Below are 20,426 nucleotides of genomic sequence, written 5' to 3'. Positions count from 1 at the left end.
TGTTCTAGGTGGTGATAATCGACCGGATTGTAATGAGCACCGTCGACGAAAAGCCTCCAATTCACATCGCCCATGCCTGTGCGGCGCACGATTACGACCAAATGAAGCCCGTCGTCTTGGCCACCTGGAAGCATGGGTTCCAAGGAGCGTGTCCTGAGAAGAGCGCCATTCTAGCAGAGTCCCAAGTGGTCCAAGAAAGTCTGCAAATCCCTGGAACTGGTTTGAACCTGGTCTACCATAGTTCACGCGCATCAGGCTACTTATCAACGATCCAGCTGCAGCTAACTCCAGAAAGCATCCCACCGACTTTGAACCTGATCCACCTCCGCATCACCATTGAAGGAATTCTCTTTGAAAAGACTTTCGAGGCTGATCCAGTGATCAAGTTCACCTACGCCTGGAACCGATTGAACGTCTACCGGCAAAGAGTCTACGGCGTGACGACAGCCATGGTCAAAGTCGGGTACGAGTATGCGGACTGCAAAGACATCATCTGGGACGTCCAGACGACCAAGCTCAGTGGCCATGATATGTCTATCTCAGAAGTAGGAGGCTGGAACCTGGACATCCACCACCGCTACAACTTCCACGAGGGAATCTTGCAGAAGGGTGACGGTAGCAACATCTACCTTAAGCATAAGCCAAGAGTCATCCTTACTACTATGGGCGATGGACACCAACGACCTTTGGACTGCTTTGATTGCGATGGCCAAGCCTCCAAGCAACGGCTTCTAGCTCCAGTAGCTTTAGCAGCTTCTCCAGATGGTGCTATCTTTGTTGGAGACTTCAACTTGATTCGCAAGATCCTGGTTGATGGCACAGTTAAGACTGTCGTAAGACTCAACGCTACTAGAGTGTCTTACAGGTATCACATTGCTTTGAGCCCTCTGGATGGTGTCTTGTACATCTCAGACCCAGAATCCCACCAGATCATCCGCGTCAGGGACGTCAATGATTACACAGACCCGGACCACAATTGGGAGACTGTCGTAGGATCAGGAGAACGTTGCTTACCTGGCGACGAAGCCCACTGTGGTGATGGAGCGCTTGCTAGAGACGCCAAACTAGCTTACCCCAAAGGCGTCGCCGTTTCAGCGGACAATGTCCTTTACTTTGCTGATGGCACCAATATCAGGATGGTTGACCGGGACGGGATCATCACCACTGTGATTGGGAACCACATGCACAAGTCCCACTGGAAGCCTATCCCCTGCGAAGGGACCTTGAACGTCGAAGAGGTTCATCTTCGCTGGCCAACTGAGCTTGCTATCAATCCTCTGGACAACAGCCTGCACATAATCGACGACCACATGGTCCTTCAACTGGCCCCTGATGGTCGCGTCAAGGTAGTAGCAGGCAGACCCTTGCACTGTGCCAGCGCATCTATGTCAGACACCGAATTAGCGACTCATGCCACTCTGGTGATGCCTCAGTCCATCGCTTTTGGACCATCCGGTAGCTTGTACATTGCCGAAAGCGATTCCCAACGGATCAACCGCGTCAGAGTCATCCTGACTGACGGCAAGATTGGTCCCTTCGCTGGAGCAGAGTCCAAGTGCAATTGTCTTGAGCGTGGGTGCGATTGTTTCGAGGCTGATCACTACTTAGCTTCTACGTCCAAGTTCAACACAATTTCTGCTGTGGCAGTTTCACCTGACGGAGTGGTCCACATTGGAGATCAAGCTAACTACCGGATCAGGTCCGTGATGGCCAGCATTCCCGATGCTTCAGGAGCGAGGGAGTACGAGATCTACTCGCCTGATACTCAAGAAATCTACGTGTTCAACCGGTTTGGGCAGCACATCTCCACCAAGAACATCCTAACTGGAGAAACCTTCTACGTGTTTACCTACAACGTCAACACCAGCAACGGGAAGCTGAGCACGGTCACCGATGCCAGCGGGAATAAAGTATTCTTGCTCAGGGACTACAGCAGCCAGGTTAACTCTATTGAGAACACCAAGGGCCAGAAGTGCCGGCTCAGAATGTCCAGGATGAAGATGCTCCACGAACTCAGCACTCCGGACAACTACAACGTCACCTTTGACTATCATGGAACTTCTGGGCTGCTCAAAACCAAGCTGGACAGCACCGGCAGAAGCTACGTTTATAACTACGACGAGTTTGGAAGACTCACCAGCTCAGTGACACCAACTGGAAAAGTCATTGACCTGACGTTTGACCTAAGTGTCAAGGGTGCTACGGTTAAAATCGGACAGAACAACCGCAAACCAGTGTCCATGCTGATCAAGGGGTCAAGTGTTCTAACCAAGGTCGGAGAAGCTGAGGGCCGAACTACCGTCGCTGGAGACGGTTCCGTTGGCAAGGTTACTTCTTGGGGCCATACTGTCAGCACAGACACGCTGCCTTATGCTATCTTAGCGGAAATCGAACCGCTGTTGGGAGAAAGCTACCCGGTACCAGCGAAGCAAAGGACTGAGATCGCTGGTGATCTAGCTAATAGATTCGAGTGGAGATACTACTTGAGGAAGGTCCAGGGCAAGCGGGGCAATTCTAAAGCAGTGGCACAAGTTGGCAAAAAATTAAGGGTCAACGGTGATGTTCTTCTGTCATTGGAGTACGACCGTGATAGCAACACAGTAGCAGTGTTTATAGACGATCGCGTGGAGCTGCTAAATGTCACCTATGACCGGAATGCTCAGCCGCTGAAGTGGCTACCTAGGAACGGAATCTTCTCAGGTGTTGACCTTGAGTATGACAGGTTCAGCAGGTTGACCAGGTGGACCTGGGGTGACATTAGCGAGAGCTACGGGTTCGATCGCGCTGGACGGCTCTTTGAAATAAAGTACTCCGACGGCACCGCGATGGTTTACGCCTTCAAGGACATGTTCAGCAGCCTTCCGCTGAAAGTAACAACGCCGCGAGGAAGCGACTATCTGCTTCAGTATGACGAAGCCGGAGCACTCCAGTCTTTGACGACACCCAGAGGACACATTCATGCGTTCTCCCTACAAACGTCACTTGGATTCTACAAGTACCAGTACTACTCCCCGATGAACAGACACCCCTATGAAATCCTCTACAACGATGATGGCCAGATTTTGGCCAAGATATTGCCACATCAAAGTGGCAAGGTTGCTTACGTCTACGACCACGCTGGAAAATTGGAGACCACGTTGGCTGGTTTGTCGTCTATTCACTATACTTATCAAGAAACCACTTCCTTGGTTAGGAGCATTGACATCAATGAGCCTAACTTTGAAATGCGAGTAGAGTACAAATACCACGCTGGAATTGTTAAAGATGAGAAGATCAAGTTTGGCAGCAAGAGTGGCATGGACAACGCTCACTATCGCTATCAGTATGACGGGAATGCCAGGATCTCGGGAATTGAAGTTGATATTAACGGAAAGCAGCTGCCCCAATTGAGGCTCAAGTACAACCAAAACTTGGGAGTCCTTGAAGGAGTTGGAGACCTGAGGATCTACCGGAACACTTTCAATAGGTCAGTGATGCAGGACGCAAGCAAGCAGTTCTTCACCGTGACGGATTACGATGACCGTGGAAGGACCAAGAGTGTCGTGATGAACATCAGGTCTTTGGACGTCTTCAGGATGGAGCTGGAGTATGATAACCGGAATAGGATAAAGATGCGGAAGCTTACTATTGGAAAGGATTCTATGGATAAGAAAGAATGGTCCAGGATGGACAAGATCACCTACAATGCCGATGGTCATGTCCTTGAAGTGGCAGACACTGACAACAATTGGCAGTATGCTTACGATGAGAATGGAAACGTCGTTGGTGTTACAGAGCACAATGAAAAGATAACTCTTGGGTACGACAGTGGAGATCGGGTTGTCCAGTATGGAGACGTCGAGTTCAATTCTTATGACAGCCGTGGGTTCGTTGTGATTCGTGGAGAGCACAAGTATCGGTACAACTCCCGAGGTCAGCTGATCCACGCTTCAGAGCACAAGAAGTTCCAGATTTGGTATTACTACGACGACCAAGGTCGGTTAGTGTCCTGGAACGACGACAGAGAGAACATTACTCAGTTTTTCTACGCGAATCCCAAGACCCCGGAATTGATCACCCACGTTCATTTCCCCAAGACCCAAAAGACCTTCAGGTTCCTCTACGACGCCCGGAACTTCCTGACGACTGTCGAAACGTCAGAGCAGAGATTCTATGTTGCTTCTGATCAGAATGGATCACCATTGGCGTTGTTTGACACCAACGGGAACCTGATCAAGGAGATGCGAAGAACACCTTTTGGAAAGATCATCAAGGACACTAATCCTGACTTCTACTTACCGATAGACTTCCACTCAGGATTGTTGGACCCGGTGACCAAATTGGTCTACTTGAACAAGCGACTGTACGATCCAACAGTCGGCCAGTGGATGACACCAGCTTGGGAGCAGATGGTCAACCAGCTGACAACTCCAACGGATGTCTTCATCTACCGATATAGGAACAACGACCCGATCAACTTCAAGTTGTCTGTGGATTACATGACTGATTTAGCCAGCTGGTTGAAGCTCTACGGCTACGACATCCCTTCGATGCTAGGATCAGAGTACACCAAGCAGATGGTGAACCAGCCTTCAGCTACCATCACTTCGCCGCAGTTAACTCCGGACTTTGGAGTGATGTCTGGGCTCCAGTGCATCGTCAACCGGGTCCATGACAAGTTCTCAGACCTTGACTTTGTGCCCAAGCCGCTGTTGAAGTTGGAACCCAAGACCCGGAACCTGCTGCCGCGTGTCGCTCACCGAAGAGCTGTCTTTGGTGAAGGAATCCTGGTGTCTAGAGTTGGAGGCCGTGCGCTGGTGAGCGTCGTCGATGGCGTCAACAGCGTGGTCCAGGATGTCGTCACCAGTGTCTTCAACAACTCGTACTTCCTGCCGCTGCACTTCAGCGTTCATGACCAGGATGTCTTCTACTTCGTCAAGGACAATGCTCTGAAGATGCGGGACGACATGGAGGAGCTCAGGAGACTCGGAGGGATGTTCAATGTGTCGACTCACGAGACTACTGAGCACGGAGCAGGCACCTGGAAGGAATTGAGGCTCCACAATCCTGATGCTGCGGTGGTCATCAAGTACGGTGCTGATCCTGAGCAGGAACGACACAGAATTTTGAAGCACGCCCACAAGAGAGCGGTCGAGCGTGCCTGGGAGATTGAGAAGCAGTTGGTTGGTGCTGGGTTCCAAGGCCGAGGTGATTGGTCCAAAGAGGAAAAGGACCAGCTGCTCACCAGAGGCAGCGTTGATGGCTACGAGGGCGTTGACATCCACAGTGTTCACAGGTATCCTCAGCTGGCTGATGATCCAGGGAATGTTGCCTTCACTAGAGACACCAAGAGGAAGCGCCGCAAGAGCGGCAATCGTAGGGCCAGGTTCCTCAGGCATGACACGTGATCATGGTGCCATGATGATGATGATGATGATGATGGTGATGATTATCAGTGATTTGTATATGGAAGTGTCAAAATTAAGCTAGTCCGCTTAGTAAAATAATTATTTTGTAGGTGTTATATATTAAGTATATTAGGAGGAGAGGGGAGAAGGGAGGGGAGAAGGGAGGGGAAAATTGTATGGTCATTTTGTGACTATGGAGGGGATAAGGCTGTAAAGTGGGGGAGGGGGGGTGATCAAGTGGTTAAGGAATATATATCCGGACAATGGCGTCTTAGCATCACACAGGGTCTAAAAGACAAATATTTAATAAAACAATAATTCACTAAAGAATGTTCATTGTCCACGTTCGTCCAAAACAAAAATTGTTGGTACACAAAACTTACACATAGATGGCTTACGAGCCAATATTTTTACGAGCAAATTACTTATTATTTTGTAAATATCGACCTAATTCATCAAATATCTAATTGTAGATAGTATCAATATTATTAATTATTAATTAATCGGCTTTTTTATATATTTAAAAGAAAAAATTGTACTATTATTTTTTTTTTATAAAATTTTTTTAACTGTACATACTCGATAATAAAATATATGACATGTAATGTTATTTTTTTTTTCTTTACTAAGCATGTTGCCACAAAAATCCGAGTGGTTGTTATGAAAATCCGCAGAACAGCCGCAGAATAGCCGTGCGGATTTTCTGCAGATTTGTATGGCTATTGTGCGGATTTTTGTAATATTTGCGGAGCAACACGTAATACTTACTAAAAAACCAATACATAATCACCACATACGTAACCTAACCTTAATATTATGATTATTATTGATGATAATTATACTGTAAGAAATCAGCGACTGCCAACGTTGTAAAAAGTTAAGGATTTTATAATTGGAGATTAAAAAAAAAAAAATAATTAAAAAAAATCTTTTGATGAGCCCATTGTAAATATCGCAGGAGAGAGAAAAAGCTTACATGATATCTAGCTTTGTACTCACTAGGAAATGTTAAGTTATAGAAGTGTATCACGATTCTAGATGTTGCCACTGGGTAGGGTGGAAATGTAAATACGCTCCTGTGGCGGCGAAATTTGAATAAATAAAAAAAAAAAAAAAAAAAATTATAAAAAAGAGTAGATTTATGGAAAAATAAGCAATACGCATAGACCTATCGCGATTTATGTCTGAGTGCCTGTGTTGTGGGTAATGTGCTTTGTAAATACTCGTACGGTAGACAAAAGGACACATGAAAGTAGGGTAGGGGGTGAGGGTGAAATGTACATATAAGTGTGTGTGTATATATATGTCACCGACAATTAATCTGATGTAAAGTATAATATTTTTTTTTATGTTTTGTGTAAGACTAACTGTGTAAGACTATGTATATCCGGTATTAGAATACGTATTCTATTGACGCTATCTAATAAAATATATGACAAATAATCTGATCTTCTATTTATTCTCACCTCTAGAATTTAAGAAGCGTTTGGTCTTAGTTTTTTGGGATTTTTTTGGGTAAAAAAATGTTTTTTTTTTGAAAAATAATGCATGTACCTTGTAAAGCATTGAATTCTGCGTAAAAGTATATATAATGATGATAAATTTTAATAACGCAAGTAATTGTGCGAAGCCTTCAAAAATTTTTTTTTGTGATTTTTTAAGAATTAGCTAATTTTTTTTCTAAATCGGAATTTTTTTGGGGAAAAAAATTTTTTTTTGAAAATCAAATAAATGCACCTTATAGAACACTAAATTCTGCGTAAAATAATGTATAATGATGATAAGTTTGAATCATGCAAGTAGTTTGGGAAGCATTTAAAAAATTTTTTTAGTGAATTTTTAGGAATTCGCTACTTTTTTTTTTTTTTTTATCTAAATCGGGATTTTTTTTAGGAAAAAAATTTGTTTTTAAAAAACAAATGAATACACCTTGTAGAAGACTCAATTCTGCATAAAATGATATATAATAATAGTAAGTTTGAATGATGCAAGTAGTTTTGCAGAGCATTTAAAAATTTTTTTTGGTGAATTTTCAAGAATTCGCGACTTTATTCCATTAAATTGGGATTTTTTTAAGTAAAAAAATTTTTTTTTCAAAAACAAATAAATGGACCATGTAGAGAATTAAATTTCGCGTAAAATGGTGTATCAGAATAATGAATTAAAGTAATAAAACTATTTTTAAAAGTCATTCAAAAATTTTTTTTGATGAATTTTGATGAATTAACGAGTTTTTTTGCATTAAATTGGGATTTTTTAGGTAAAAAAATTTTTTTTTCAAAATTTAATAGCTGTACCTTGTATCGATAACACACTTTCCTCCAATCCATTGATAATAACTTCCGTAGCTCGATCTGCAGGTAACTCAGACAGATTACCTTCTGTCAAACTGCATTATTCTCTCTTACCGACTGACAATTTTTCAAACTCTTCCCATAGATGGCCCTGGCGTAGACTCCGGTGTATAGATCTTTTTTTTGCATCGTCTCAAAAAATTCTTAGATACAAAAGATAATTATTTTTTGAACCCTCACAATTAAAAAATCAAAAATTTATAATTAAAAATAAAAAAAAAAAACGATACAATGATATCTCAAGCGGCTCGAGTTTTCCCCGAGTTCTTAGTTGAGTGCAGCAACATTCGTAGCTTGAAGCCGAGATGAGCCGGCTCGGAGGTGGTTGAGACCGTTAGTTGGCCCCGCAACTCAATAGCCAGCTACAAGCGGGATAGGGAGCGATGTCCGGACGCAGCCAACCAACTGTTTGAGTTTTAGATTATTATTATCATTATCGTCATCATCATTATTGTTCCTTCCAACCGCGGGCCATTATCCAACATTCCCTCTCCCCTTCAGCGCTCCTTCCGCTAGTAAGCCTCCTAATCCAAGCCACCTGCTTATAACCTTGACTTTTCAAAATTTTCCAGGTACTACTCGCGTTAAATCTCCGCGTATCTTCCAAAATACTGAAATTTTTTCAAAAACAGACTCTCCATAAGCTTGTACTCAGCAAGACCTTTAATTTAAGTACCCATATAATTTTTTTCGCCGAGGTGATCCATAGATCATTAATGATCCATAGATCATTGACCCAAAAGACTTGTAGGGCTTGTGAGTACTCATTTTGAAGGACGTCAACTACGGAATTTACTCAAGGGGTTATTTTTGGAGAAATACCCAACTACGCGGATATATAGGTGATTTTAACGAGACGAGTTTTGGAAATCGGACGGTATTGACCGTTTAATTTATTCAGGACTCGGACAGACTAGGTTTTGTTACTTTTTTGATAATAGACTGGATTTATGGCCTTTATGTTTTTAAAGGTTATTTCAGGGCAATGATCTACAAGACTAAGGCTCTTTTGCTTTTAGGTGGTGGTCGTGTTGAGGATTCGGATTTACCCAAAATTTAAGATGCTAATATTTCGATTCGAGGAAGAAAAACTACGGGAAGTTTGTAGGTCACATGATTTATGAGCTACAAGCGCTTTTTGTTGCATAAGAATTTAGTTTTTCGGAGCCCTGTTGCTTGGAAAACTTTTCTTTGTTGATAAATTTACGGATAATTTAGTCCTCTATAAGGTACAATCATAGTTTTTTGGAAAAAAAAATTTTTCCCTTAAATAGATCACAATTTAGTGTGATAGATCGCTGATTTCGTCAAAATGATTGAATTTTGAGGTTTCAATAAATTTTTTCCAAGTTTCTGAACTCCAAAATTATTATTATTATTATACACCATTTTACTCAAAATTGAATGGCCTAAAAGATGTGACCATTAGTTTTGGAAAAAAAAAATTTTCTAGTACAAAAAAATCCTATTTTAAGGCAAAAAACACAATTTTTTCGTGAAATTTCTTAATGTTAACTTCAAAAGGCATTTTGAAAACTATTATTTCTCAAAATATAATGTTATTATATATCATTTTACTCAGAATTTAACGACCTAAAAGATGCTGCTATTACTTTATGAAAAAAAAATTTTTTAGTGCTAAAAAATCCTACTTTTCCTGAACGTTGTGTAACCAGCGTTGAATAAAAAGTAGATCTACATCTTGGATTGGCCGAAGAATTGCGTAAGATTGTTGAATTGTCAAAGTCTCAGTCCCAGAATCTGTAAGACAGTTAAATTTCAATATAATGGATTTAAACAAAGCATCTAATAAAGGAATCGATGCACTATCTCATGCGTATAATTTACGATAACGAAAGTAGGATCACCATTACACAATTTTCACTCTCTGTGTTTTCGATTATGTAAGCGAGGTTCTGCCGCTTGTTCGTTCATTTATATATATATATATATATATATATATATATATATATATATATATATATATATATATATATATATATATATATATATATATATATTTATACATGTATACAAGAGCTCTCAGTTTACGGTTAATAAAACAGTTACGTTTGCCTACTTATAAGGTCTATCTCGGTGGTTACGTCGTGAGACTACAGTGTACTCTCTTCTAACATACATTTTCAAAATACATGTATGCACATACATAAATATCAATAACAAATACATGGATCCATTGTGTATCCTCATTTCATTTTTAGATTTTTCTTACTTTTCACGTTTAGATAATACCACTTGTTAAAAATGACAATTCTTTATAATTGGAAATTTTGTCCTCTTTGAAATGTGATCTATCGATATTTACGTTGATTGTTTTGAAAAAAGTTTCATATCTTTTTTTTAAAAAATTTAATGTTCTACAATTTTGGATTCTTTAATTTTTTTGTATCTCCATTTTTTAGCTGGATATTTTCAAAAATAAAACGAAATTTCATTTTTTCAGAATTTTTTTTCAGTATTTTTCAACCGTGATCTATCAGTACTTAGATTGATTTTTTTTAAAAATTTTCCTACCATTTTTGTAGAAAATTTACTGTTCTACAATTTTGTATTCTGTAATTTGTTTCATATCTCCGATATTTTCGTCAAAAATCCCAAAAACCACCCAAAAAGAACCAAAAACCTGAAAAGTAAATATATTGAGTAATGTTAAAGGCAAATATAATAAAACAAGCTGCGAAAAACGGGTCAGATACGGACTTGCCGACATTGGAGACCAAAATGGCGGCGGCAATTATGACCTTGCGGGGTGTTGGATTGTGTAAGGCTCAAGAGCAAGAGCAACACTCGTTCACATAAAGACTCTCCCAGCCAACAAGTATACATTCGTTAGCCTCTCTCCAAGGTTCCAACGAAACAAAGATGGCCGGCAAGCCGTAGTAAGAGTCCATGTAATCTCTGGTTGAGTACCCGGGAGGTCGTCGGCCTCTTACGGACGCAAACTTCTGTCCTCTTTCTTCATCTTAGTCCTCAGCTTCTTGTCTAAGAATATAGAAAATAAATAACTTTTGAAATTGTTCTGATCTCATTTATTTTTGTGATTTTTTCACTTTTTCCATTTAAGTCGAGATTTATTTGGGTAAAGAAATTTTTTTTTCAAAATTGAATGGTTGTACCTTGTAGATGGTTCAACTCTGCGTAAAATAGGGTATAATAATATCAAATTTGAATGATCTGACTATTTTTTTAGATCATTTGAATTTTATTTTTCTCAAATTTTCACGATTTTCGATTTATTTGTACTAAATCAGGATTTTTTTGGGTTTAGAAATTTTTTTTTGAAATTTGACTAGTTGTACTTTGTAGAGGGCTTCATTACGCGTAAAATGATGTATAATAATAATGATTTTGAATAATCTAACTATTTTAAAAACTAACTCAAAAATTTTTTTTCATGATTTTTGATGAATTCACGACTTTTTCCGATTAAATCGTGATCTATTGGAGTAAAAAATTTTTTTTCCAAAAAACCAATGGTAACATCTTGTAGAGGGCTAAGTTCTGCGTAAAATGATGCATAGCAATCATAATTTAATTCAGCGTAACAATTTAAAATATTCAACCAAAAATAAAAAAGAAACGTAGAATTCTCCGTCTAAGAATAAATAACTTTAAAAATCCATTAAATCGGTTGATTTTAAAATAAATAGAGATAAAAATACTTACCTGGAGAAGTAGCATACCTCGTCCAGCTAGGAGAGTGAGGGCCACTGTCACTGCCACGGTATGTGAGGTAATATCAGATTCCATCTCGTGTTACTTTTGTATTTATTGTTATACTTTTGTTATACATGAATTTTACCTATTATTACTGTTTATTCTTGCGCTTAGCTATCAGTGCTTGACTGGAGATTTCAATGCCTGGCTGCAAGGGGAGTAACGAGCAATTAACAATCATGATTTACCAATTTTTTTTTAATTTTTTATTATAAAAATTCAGAGTAGAGATAAAATATTTTTAACATTTAATTTATTAAGAATTTTTGTTAAAATCTTGGAGATTAAAAAACCTCCTATTAGAAAAATATTATAAATAATCCGGCTTGTACTTGTGTAAGGGGCATTGAATCCTCGATAATTCAACGCATCAGGTTTTATTCTTCTCTCCCCTCTTCGGGTTAAATGACCATGACTCGAGAAAATTCCCCAGGAATTCGAAGCAACGATAACAATAAAAAAAAACCTGTTGTCGAGATTATATTTTCTTGACCCCATTTTACAGGTCCTGGATTTTTATTTTAAAACCCGACACCGTGACTTTTTAGGGTTCCGAGCATTTTATTTATTTCGACACTTGATTTATAATAACAAGTATACAAAGGCGTCATTTAAGTTTAGGATTTTTAATAGAAATCTTAATCTTTACAGGTTTTTTTTCATGATTTCTCTACATTTTTTGTTTTAAATCGGGATTTTTGTTGAGAAAAAAAATTTTTTTTTCCAAATTAAAGAAAAAACCTCTTAGAAGACTTTATTCTGCGTGTAATGATATATAATGACTTTGATTTTGAGGAGTCTAATTATTTTTAATGAGTAATTACATATTTTTTGAATGAATTTTGAAGTTTTTCGCCTTTTTTTGCACTAAATTAGGATTTTTTTGGGCTCAAAAATTTTTTTGTGAAAAATAAATGAGTATAACTTGTAGAGTACTCAATTCTGCGTAGAATAATGTATAACAACATTGATTTTGAGTAGTCTAATTATTTTTAATAAGTAATTATATATTTTTTAGAGGATTTTAGGAGTTTTTCGCCTTTTTTATACTAAATTAGGATTTTTTCGGGCTTAAAAAATTTTTTTAGAAAAACAAATGGATAAAGCTTGTAAAATATTCAATTCTGCGTAGAATGGTATATAACAATATTGATTTTGATCTATCTAACTATTTTTAACGCTAAGAGAAAAGTTTTTTTTAATGAATTTTGAAGATTTATCGCCTCTCTTGCAGTAAATCGTGATCTATTCAAGTAAAAAAATTTTTTTCAAAAAAATCAATGGTTTTTAAATCAAGTTTCCATGAGAAATGATTATCTAGTTTAAAAATTCTATAATATTTTTGTAATAAAAAATCAAACTGAGCTTACTGAGAGTAGAAATAGAAAAAAACTGTTCATAAATCACCCTAACGTCCATTCTTATCAGCACAAATGAATCTAGCGGGTAAATTTTCCCATGGATTTTCTTATATTTAGACACTTGTCCCTTGGTATATTTATTTCTACATACAAAAGAGGTAGAGGCACGAGGTAGAGGTAAAGGTAGTATAGTAGGTAGTACAAGGCATAAAAGAATATAATAATGATTACAAGTTTGAGCGAACGAACATAAGCGAAGCGAAACGAAGCGTACCGAGGCTACGGAAGAATAAGACGGGCACCACGGGAACCACCGTCGCCATACTTGTTTTAGATATAGTTATAGATGTATAGATGTATAGATGTTATTCTTATTATGTGTGTGTAGATCTGTAGTGTGTTTTAAGAATGTTAGGTCATTGACTGGCGGTGCCCGACGATCTGCGAGTGTCCAAGGACACCCAGACACTGCTACAGCTACAGCAACATCTACAGCTACATCTACAGTTCGACTCGTTTTCACTCCACTACCCTCTGATTTAATCGCTACGACATTTTAAACCTATTAAACAAGTGATTCCTTCAGAACAAATCCCCATTATAGAGTTTTTCAGTTTTTTATAACTTTAATTAGGATTTTTTTTACTTTAGACTTGGAAAATTCCATCGATCTTCAACTCCCTGGATTTAAAATTTTATTCTCTACAACTTTGATCTCTTATAAGATTTTCGAAAATTCAATAGTTTCGGAGTTATAGTTTTTTTTTTGGAAAAAAGTGTTTTTAAAAATTTATAAAAATTAAAATTAGGATTTTTTTTATCTTAGAATGAAAAATTCTTATAGATCCTTAATTTTCTTGAAAGGAAATTGAATTCTCTACAACTTTTATCTCTTGTAAAATTTTTATAAACCCAATATTTTTCAAGTTACAACCGTATAAAAAAATAATTTCGAAAAATTCCTATTTTCTTGAATGAAACTGGGATTATTTTTATCTCAACAGTACAAACATCAGAATTTATTCCTGAAGGAGCAACAAGAAGCAAGATCACCTGTCTGAACTCCCACGCTCTGTATAAGGCCCAAAATTTGACCTGCTGAAGAAAATAGGCCTTTGTGTTTTTCTCAGCATCATTTATTTGTTATCCGAGGGTATATAGAAACACTATACCACGTATATAGGTATCGATATGCATTTAAATTTTATTATGCGGCTTTTGAGAATGTAAGTCGTTGGATAGTACGAAAATGGGCTTTTTTGTGGAACTAAATGTGTACATGATCGAATTACTAGTATATATATATATATATATATATATATATATATATATATATATATATATATATATATATATTTAGAATTATAAAAAGAGCGGATACTCTCACGACTGTCGGAAGTCTCAACATCTGCATTGATGATCATTTTATTATTATCGAGTTCTGTACATTTTGGTTAACATTATTATTTATTATTTATTATTTATTATTGCGGAGGCGATGGTACTTGCGGTTGGGCCCCCTAATTTAATTGGTAATTCTATGGTGTATTATGTTTTGTTACGTAACAAATAAGTTCTCCTTTCAACGTATTTTTTACAATTCCAACCGCAAATTACCAAATTCTTGGCCTTGACACTCTCTTTTCATCTTTTTGCCCGGTATTTTTGTACGAAAATGGGATTTTTTCGGAGAAAATTAATTATATTTATAAATTTTATGATTTCATCTTATAGGGGGATTAATTCTGCGTAAAATGATATATAATGATATTAATTTTGAGTAATCCAACTATTTTTAAAATTAGTTTCAAAATTTTTTTGCACAAATTTGGACATTTTTCGACTTTTCTGCATTAAATTGTGATCTATTCCGGTTTAAAATTTTTTTTTAGAAAAATAAATGGATGTATCTTATAGAAGACTCAATTCTGCGTAAAATGATGTATAATGATATTGATTTTGAGTAATCCAACTGTTTATAAAATTACTTTCAAAATTTTTTCGTACCAAATTTTAAGATTTTTCAACTTTATTGCATTAAATTGTAATCTATTTAGGTTTAAAAATTTTTTTCAGAAAAATAAATGGATGGATCTTGTAGAAGACTCAATTTTGCGTAAAATGATATACTACAATATGTATTTATCCAGTACCATATCCAAAAAAATCGTATTTAAAAATTAATTTAATAAATTTTTTACAGTTTTGATATTTTTATGTTTATTTAAAAGTTTTTTAAAGGCTAAAAATTATTTTCAGGTCTTGTATTTTATAAAATAACCCCACTAAAAAAAGAATTAAGCACCATAAATTTCAATAAAAATTAAAAAATTTTCCCACCCCCATAAAAATGGATTTTTTTCAATAGAATTGAATTCTATCCTTTCGTAAGTTCCGTCTTGTCATACAGGTATAAATAACAAATAGATTTATAAGAATATATATACCTGTCGACAACAACCCTTACGTTTTTTACCGGCCATAAAAAAGGGTTTAAAAAGCCATCAGCCATCAGGGTAGTAAAAAAAAAAATGTAATTGTCGATTGCACAGTTGTCCGATGAAGGATTAACTGCTTTCAACTGAGAATAATAGTAAACTACGGAAGTTTAAATTACTAGTTTTAAAAATATATAACCAACTAGTTATTTTTACCCTTCCATTTTTATTTGCCATAAATTTTTTTTAACGTTCATCAAATGAAACTTAACATTTTATATTTTTTTCGTACTAAAAAATATCATTTAGAAGAAATTTTTTTTATTAGTTCCATTTTTTTAGGGGAAAATCTCGATTTTCTGTAAAATTCTCAAAAATTTTATGTCAACAGCGATTTAAAAATGATCTAGATCATCAAATCTATCATTATGATACATCATTTTACGCAGAAATGTATACTCTACAAGATACCATTAATCATTTTTAATTTAATACAAGTTTTTACGGAAAAAATCCCGATTTAGTGCTAAAAACTCAATTTTTTCCAAAATTCTCAAGATTTTTTTTTTTTCAAAGCCCATTTAAAAATGATCCAGATGATGAAATGGATTGTTTTTATACATCATTCTACGCAGAATTCTTTGCCCTACAAGATAAAGTTATTATTTTTAACTGTTGACTTGATTTTATTTGAAAAAATCCCAATTTAATCTAAAAAATCGTCTTTTTCTTAAAAAAATCGCTGATAAAAATTCTCCCGGACTAAAAATTCGCTAATCTTAAATCCTTGAGTCCTGGACAACATAATTCCCTTTAAAAACTTGAAAACTCCTACACTAGACTTGTTATTCTCTACAACTCACCAGTAGAGAAGTTAGCTTGGTGCTTGGAGAACTGGCGTGTAATTTTTGCTCCGAAGACGTAACGGTAAATTGGCGGCCGCTGGCGTCCAATGAACCCACTCGATCCTCGCCACACATCCTCGCATACCGCGATTGCAAAAAAGCAAAAAGACGATTAATATTGTTGGTTAAAAAAATCAAGACTCTTTTGTCGTTTATTTAACAAGAAAATCCCCAAAATTCTGAAAGATAAAACAGAAAAATAGCAATTAAAATTAAAAGCCGAGGGATTTTGGGGCAAGTGGCGTAATACTATTACGTGATGGCATCCGCGGTAATTAGTATGTACAACACGGTCTTGGTAAGTCGGACACGTCCAAGTTGAAGGGTTTGATCGTCGTAGACACATAAATTAAATAAATTTTATTATGTAGATGGAGGGATTGGGATTTTCATTGATTCAACAATTGTCAACAAATAAAATGAGTGATGTTTATTTTTTGTTGTTGGTCTGCCTGACGATTACCGAGAGCTGACGGTGAACCGTTAGGTTACGGGCAAGCAAAAGTGAACAAAGTTGTGTCTCTGGAGCTTGCGGTACCTTAAGAATAAATATATATACTGTAGCCTGAGTTTAAGTAATCCACTACGTAATATATTGGATAACCTTGGCTTCCTTTTTTCGGTTTTTATTTTAGGGCTACCGTACCACGGATAGTAATCATAGGTAAGTGACACTGCGGGTTTTATTTTTGCTAAAGACTTACATGTTTTTTTTTTTAGAAGATTTAGATGAAAAAAAATACCTTTTTCGGAGGGATTTCAGGAAAATCCTGATTTTAGGACACTAAATTAAGATTTTTTTTGGCTAAGAAAATTTTTTTTAGAAAAATAAATGGATGTATCTTGTAGATGACTCAATTCTGCGTAAAATGATGTATAATGATATTGATTTTGAGTAATCCAACTATTCATAAAATTAATTTCAAAATTTTTTCGCACCAAATTTTAAGATTTTTCAACTTTATTGCATTAAATTGTGATCTATTTAGGTTTAAAAATTTTTTTTTGAAAAATAAATGAATACACCTTGTAGAGGACTAAATTCTGCGTAAAATTATATATAATAATAGTAAGTTTGAGTAATGCAAGTAGTTATGTGAAGCCTTCAAAAATTTTTTTTGGTGAATTTTTAAAAATTCGCGACTTATTTGCATTAAATCGAGATTTTTTTTGGGAAAAAAATTTTATTTTAAAAAACAAATGAATACACATTGTAGAGGGCTAATTTTTGCGTAAAATGATATATAATAATAATAAGTTTGAGTAATGCCAGTAGATTTGCAAAGCTTTTAAAATTTTTTTTTGTGAATTTTTGAGAATTGAGGATTTTTTTAAAATTAAATCAGGATTTTTTTAACTGAAAATAAATTTTTTTATCAAATAATTTAATGTAACTTGTACAGGACAAATTTCTGCATAAAATAACATGCTAGACTATTTTTTTCCAAGTATCATATCCTTAAAAAAAAAAAAATAGTTATAATAAATTTTCTTCCATGAACTTGAGAGCACACGTAACCGGTAAGAAAAAATATCTATAATATATGCTGCGTGTATGAATATACTACAGCCTCCATCTTGAGTTACAGTGAGTATAATAATTGCGCAATAAACTTGAGAAAATTTTCTTACTTTCAGATCTAACAATTGTTGCATGCGAACTTGACAATGGAAGGCAGAATATTTTTAAAATAAAATATTATTTTCTCACTAGTTTATTCTTATTTTTTATATTCATGTTTTATTTATGTATAAAGATTATAATTGCGGGTACTGATTAACCGAGCGGGTACCTGCATTCTATACTCTATAGGTTACCCAGGTAAGCGTAATGATTATCAGCTAAATAAATATAATAATAAAATATAAAATAATATTAAATTATATGAAAAGTTCGTGATTTTACGTGTTTACTTTCGGAGCGACCCGTTATTTTTTAAAACCAAGAGTCGCGGGTGATTCAAGAATCCGGGTATAGTGCCCGGCCATTTACGTCACTATATGCGTCATCATTTACCCACTAATTAATATGAGTATCAGGTGATAATTTTTTCAATTTAGGTTACATGCTCCTTTTATGTGATGCCTAAAATCATTTTAGTGATACGAGTTTATTTTTAATTTTATTTTTTTTTTTTTTTTTTTTTTTTTTTATATATAGTTACGATAGTGGAAAAAATTTTAAATCCTCATGATTTTATGCAGAATTTAGTCCTCTACAAGGAACAGCCATTCATTTTTCTAAAAAAAAGTTTTAAACCTGAATAGATCCTAATTTTGTGCAAAAAAGTCGAAAATTCACCAAAATTCATGAAAAAAAATTTTTTATTGAACTTTAAAAATGGTTGGATTACTTGAAATCATTATTATTATACATCAATTTACGTGTAATGAATCCCTCTAAAAGCTCTAACTAGTAAAATTTCAAAAAAAAATTTTTAAACCCAAATAGATCTCAATTTTATGGAAAAAAAGTCGAAAAATCATGAAAGTTGATGAAAAAAATTTTCAATTGAACATTAAAAATAATTGCATAAATGAAAATCAATGTTATTATACATCATTTTATGCAGAATGAAGCCATCTACAAAGTTCATTCATTTATTTATAAAAAAAAAATTTTTCAACCTCAAAAGATGACGATTTTCCGAAAAAAAAATGCAGCTGGTGTAGAATAATCAAGGTATTCTATTTCATATTCTGAATTCTCACGTATAATACAATAAAATTTTTCCACCGCTACGGACTAGAGACTAGACATAATATTAGTAGCAACAACTATTATAAAATAGTATATGTAATGACCGTCAGCGGAACTTTAAGTCCGCAACAGTGGCAGTGAACTCTCTCTGGTTCTTTCTCTTTCTTTGGCTCCCCTCTCTCTCCCTATTTCTTTCTCACTCTTACCGCTGATGTCTCTCTCGACTCGTTGTTCTATCTTTTTACAAACACGTTTGTCCGTAAAAGGAAACAGACATGACTTGAATCGGAATTACTACTATATACATTATATGTGTATATACTTACATATATGCATTTAATAGCCTAGCGGGCTCGTATGTTACAAAAATCCCTTTTTTAGATTTTTTTTTCTTCAAAAATAGACTGGGAATTTCGACCTTGAAAATTTTTATCTCTAGAGTGTAAATCTGAGTTAAATATAAGAGATAAGAATATTTTAGAGACATTAAATCAGGATTTTTTTAGTCGAAATTCATAAAAAATTCAAAATAAATGCTTGCATCGTTTAAAGCATAAAATTCTGCGTGGAATGATGTATAATAACGATACTTTTTATGCAATAGATAATTTTTGTCGCTAAATTCTTGAAATTTTGACGAAAAATTGACTTTTTGGTACTAAATCGAGATTTTTTTGATCAAAAAAAAATTTTTCTTAGAAAATCATGATCATACCTTCTAGAGCATTGAATTTTACGTATAGTGACATATAATAACAATGCTTTTGATGCTATAGATCATTTTTAAACGAATATTACAAAAAAATTCTCAAAAATTTTGCTAAAAATTGATTGTTTTGGTACTAAATCGGGGATTTTTTAATCAAAAAATCTATCTTGTAGAGCATTAAATTCCCCGTAAAATGATGTACATCAATCCAAATTTATCTACAATGGTGTCTGAAAAAATCCCAATCAAAATTAAAATTCCTGAAATTTTCCGTAATATCAGTCTCTTATAATCTCAATTATAATAAAAAGTAATGGTATTTCTGAAATCTTACGCTAGGCTAGAGCTAATATAACGGATAGTAAGCAATTTACATCAGTTATTGCATAAGCAGATCTTGGCCTTGACATTGCATCTTGATTGCGCGGCATATTATTGCACAATAAACCTATAATCCGTTTGATTCAACCGAACCAGAATAACAATAAATAAAATTAAATATAAATAATTACTTTAGGGATTACGACAGCGTAACATTACGGGTATTACATGTCCAAGTCCCAAAGGCCCGAGATTGGGGTGGGCGGACCCAAATACAAACCCACAAATACAATTACAGATACAGAGAAAGTCTTCGATCTCGGATGGTTTTTATCTTAGTTGCTAAGCGGGGCAACTCGGCCAGGAAAATCTTATAATTACTTCAATGTAATAATACCAACCGGTGATTTCAATGCTCGGAGGAAAGACAGCTCAGAATTATTATTTTTTTAGACTCATTATAGAGTCACTGTCTCCGTCATCTGTTTATTACAGCCTTCCGCATATTTTTT

At 35.4% G+C, this 20,426-nt stretch overlaps 1 protein-coding gene across 10 annotated transcripts in view; it reads left to right on the top strand.

The window, feature by feature from the left end:
- Ten-m (teneurin transmembrane protein Ten-m) overlaps positions 1–6,830 on the top strand; it is a 125,661-nt gene extending 118,831 nt beyond the window's left edge. For all 10 annotated transcript variants that reach the window (XM_074253077.1, XM_074253076.1, XM_074253075.1 and 7 more), the window contains one exon: positions 9–6,830. In XM_074253077.1, coding sequence (XP_074109178.1) covers positions 9–5,387 — 5,379 coding nt within the window. In that variant the 3' untranslated portion in view covers positions 5,388–6,830. The remainder of the gene's footprint in view (positions 1–8) is intronic.
- Positions 6,831–20,426: the final 13,596 nt, after the last annotated feature.

The sequence above is a fragment of the Cotesia typhae genome, unplaced genomic scaffold, assembly GCF_013202065.1.
Source record: "Cotesia typhae breed Kobodo isofemale line unplaced genomic scaffold, CoteBio_Ctyphae scaffold_121, whole genome shotgun sequence".
Lineage (NCBI taxonomy): Eukaryota > Metazoa > Arthropoda > Insecta > Hymenoptera > Braconidae > Cotesia > Cotesia typhae.
Note: the sequence above shows the minus strand (reverse complement) of the source record. Positions and strands in the feature narration are given on the sequence as shown.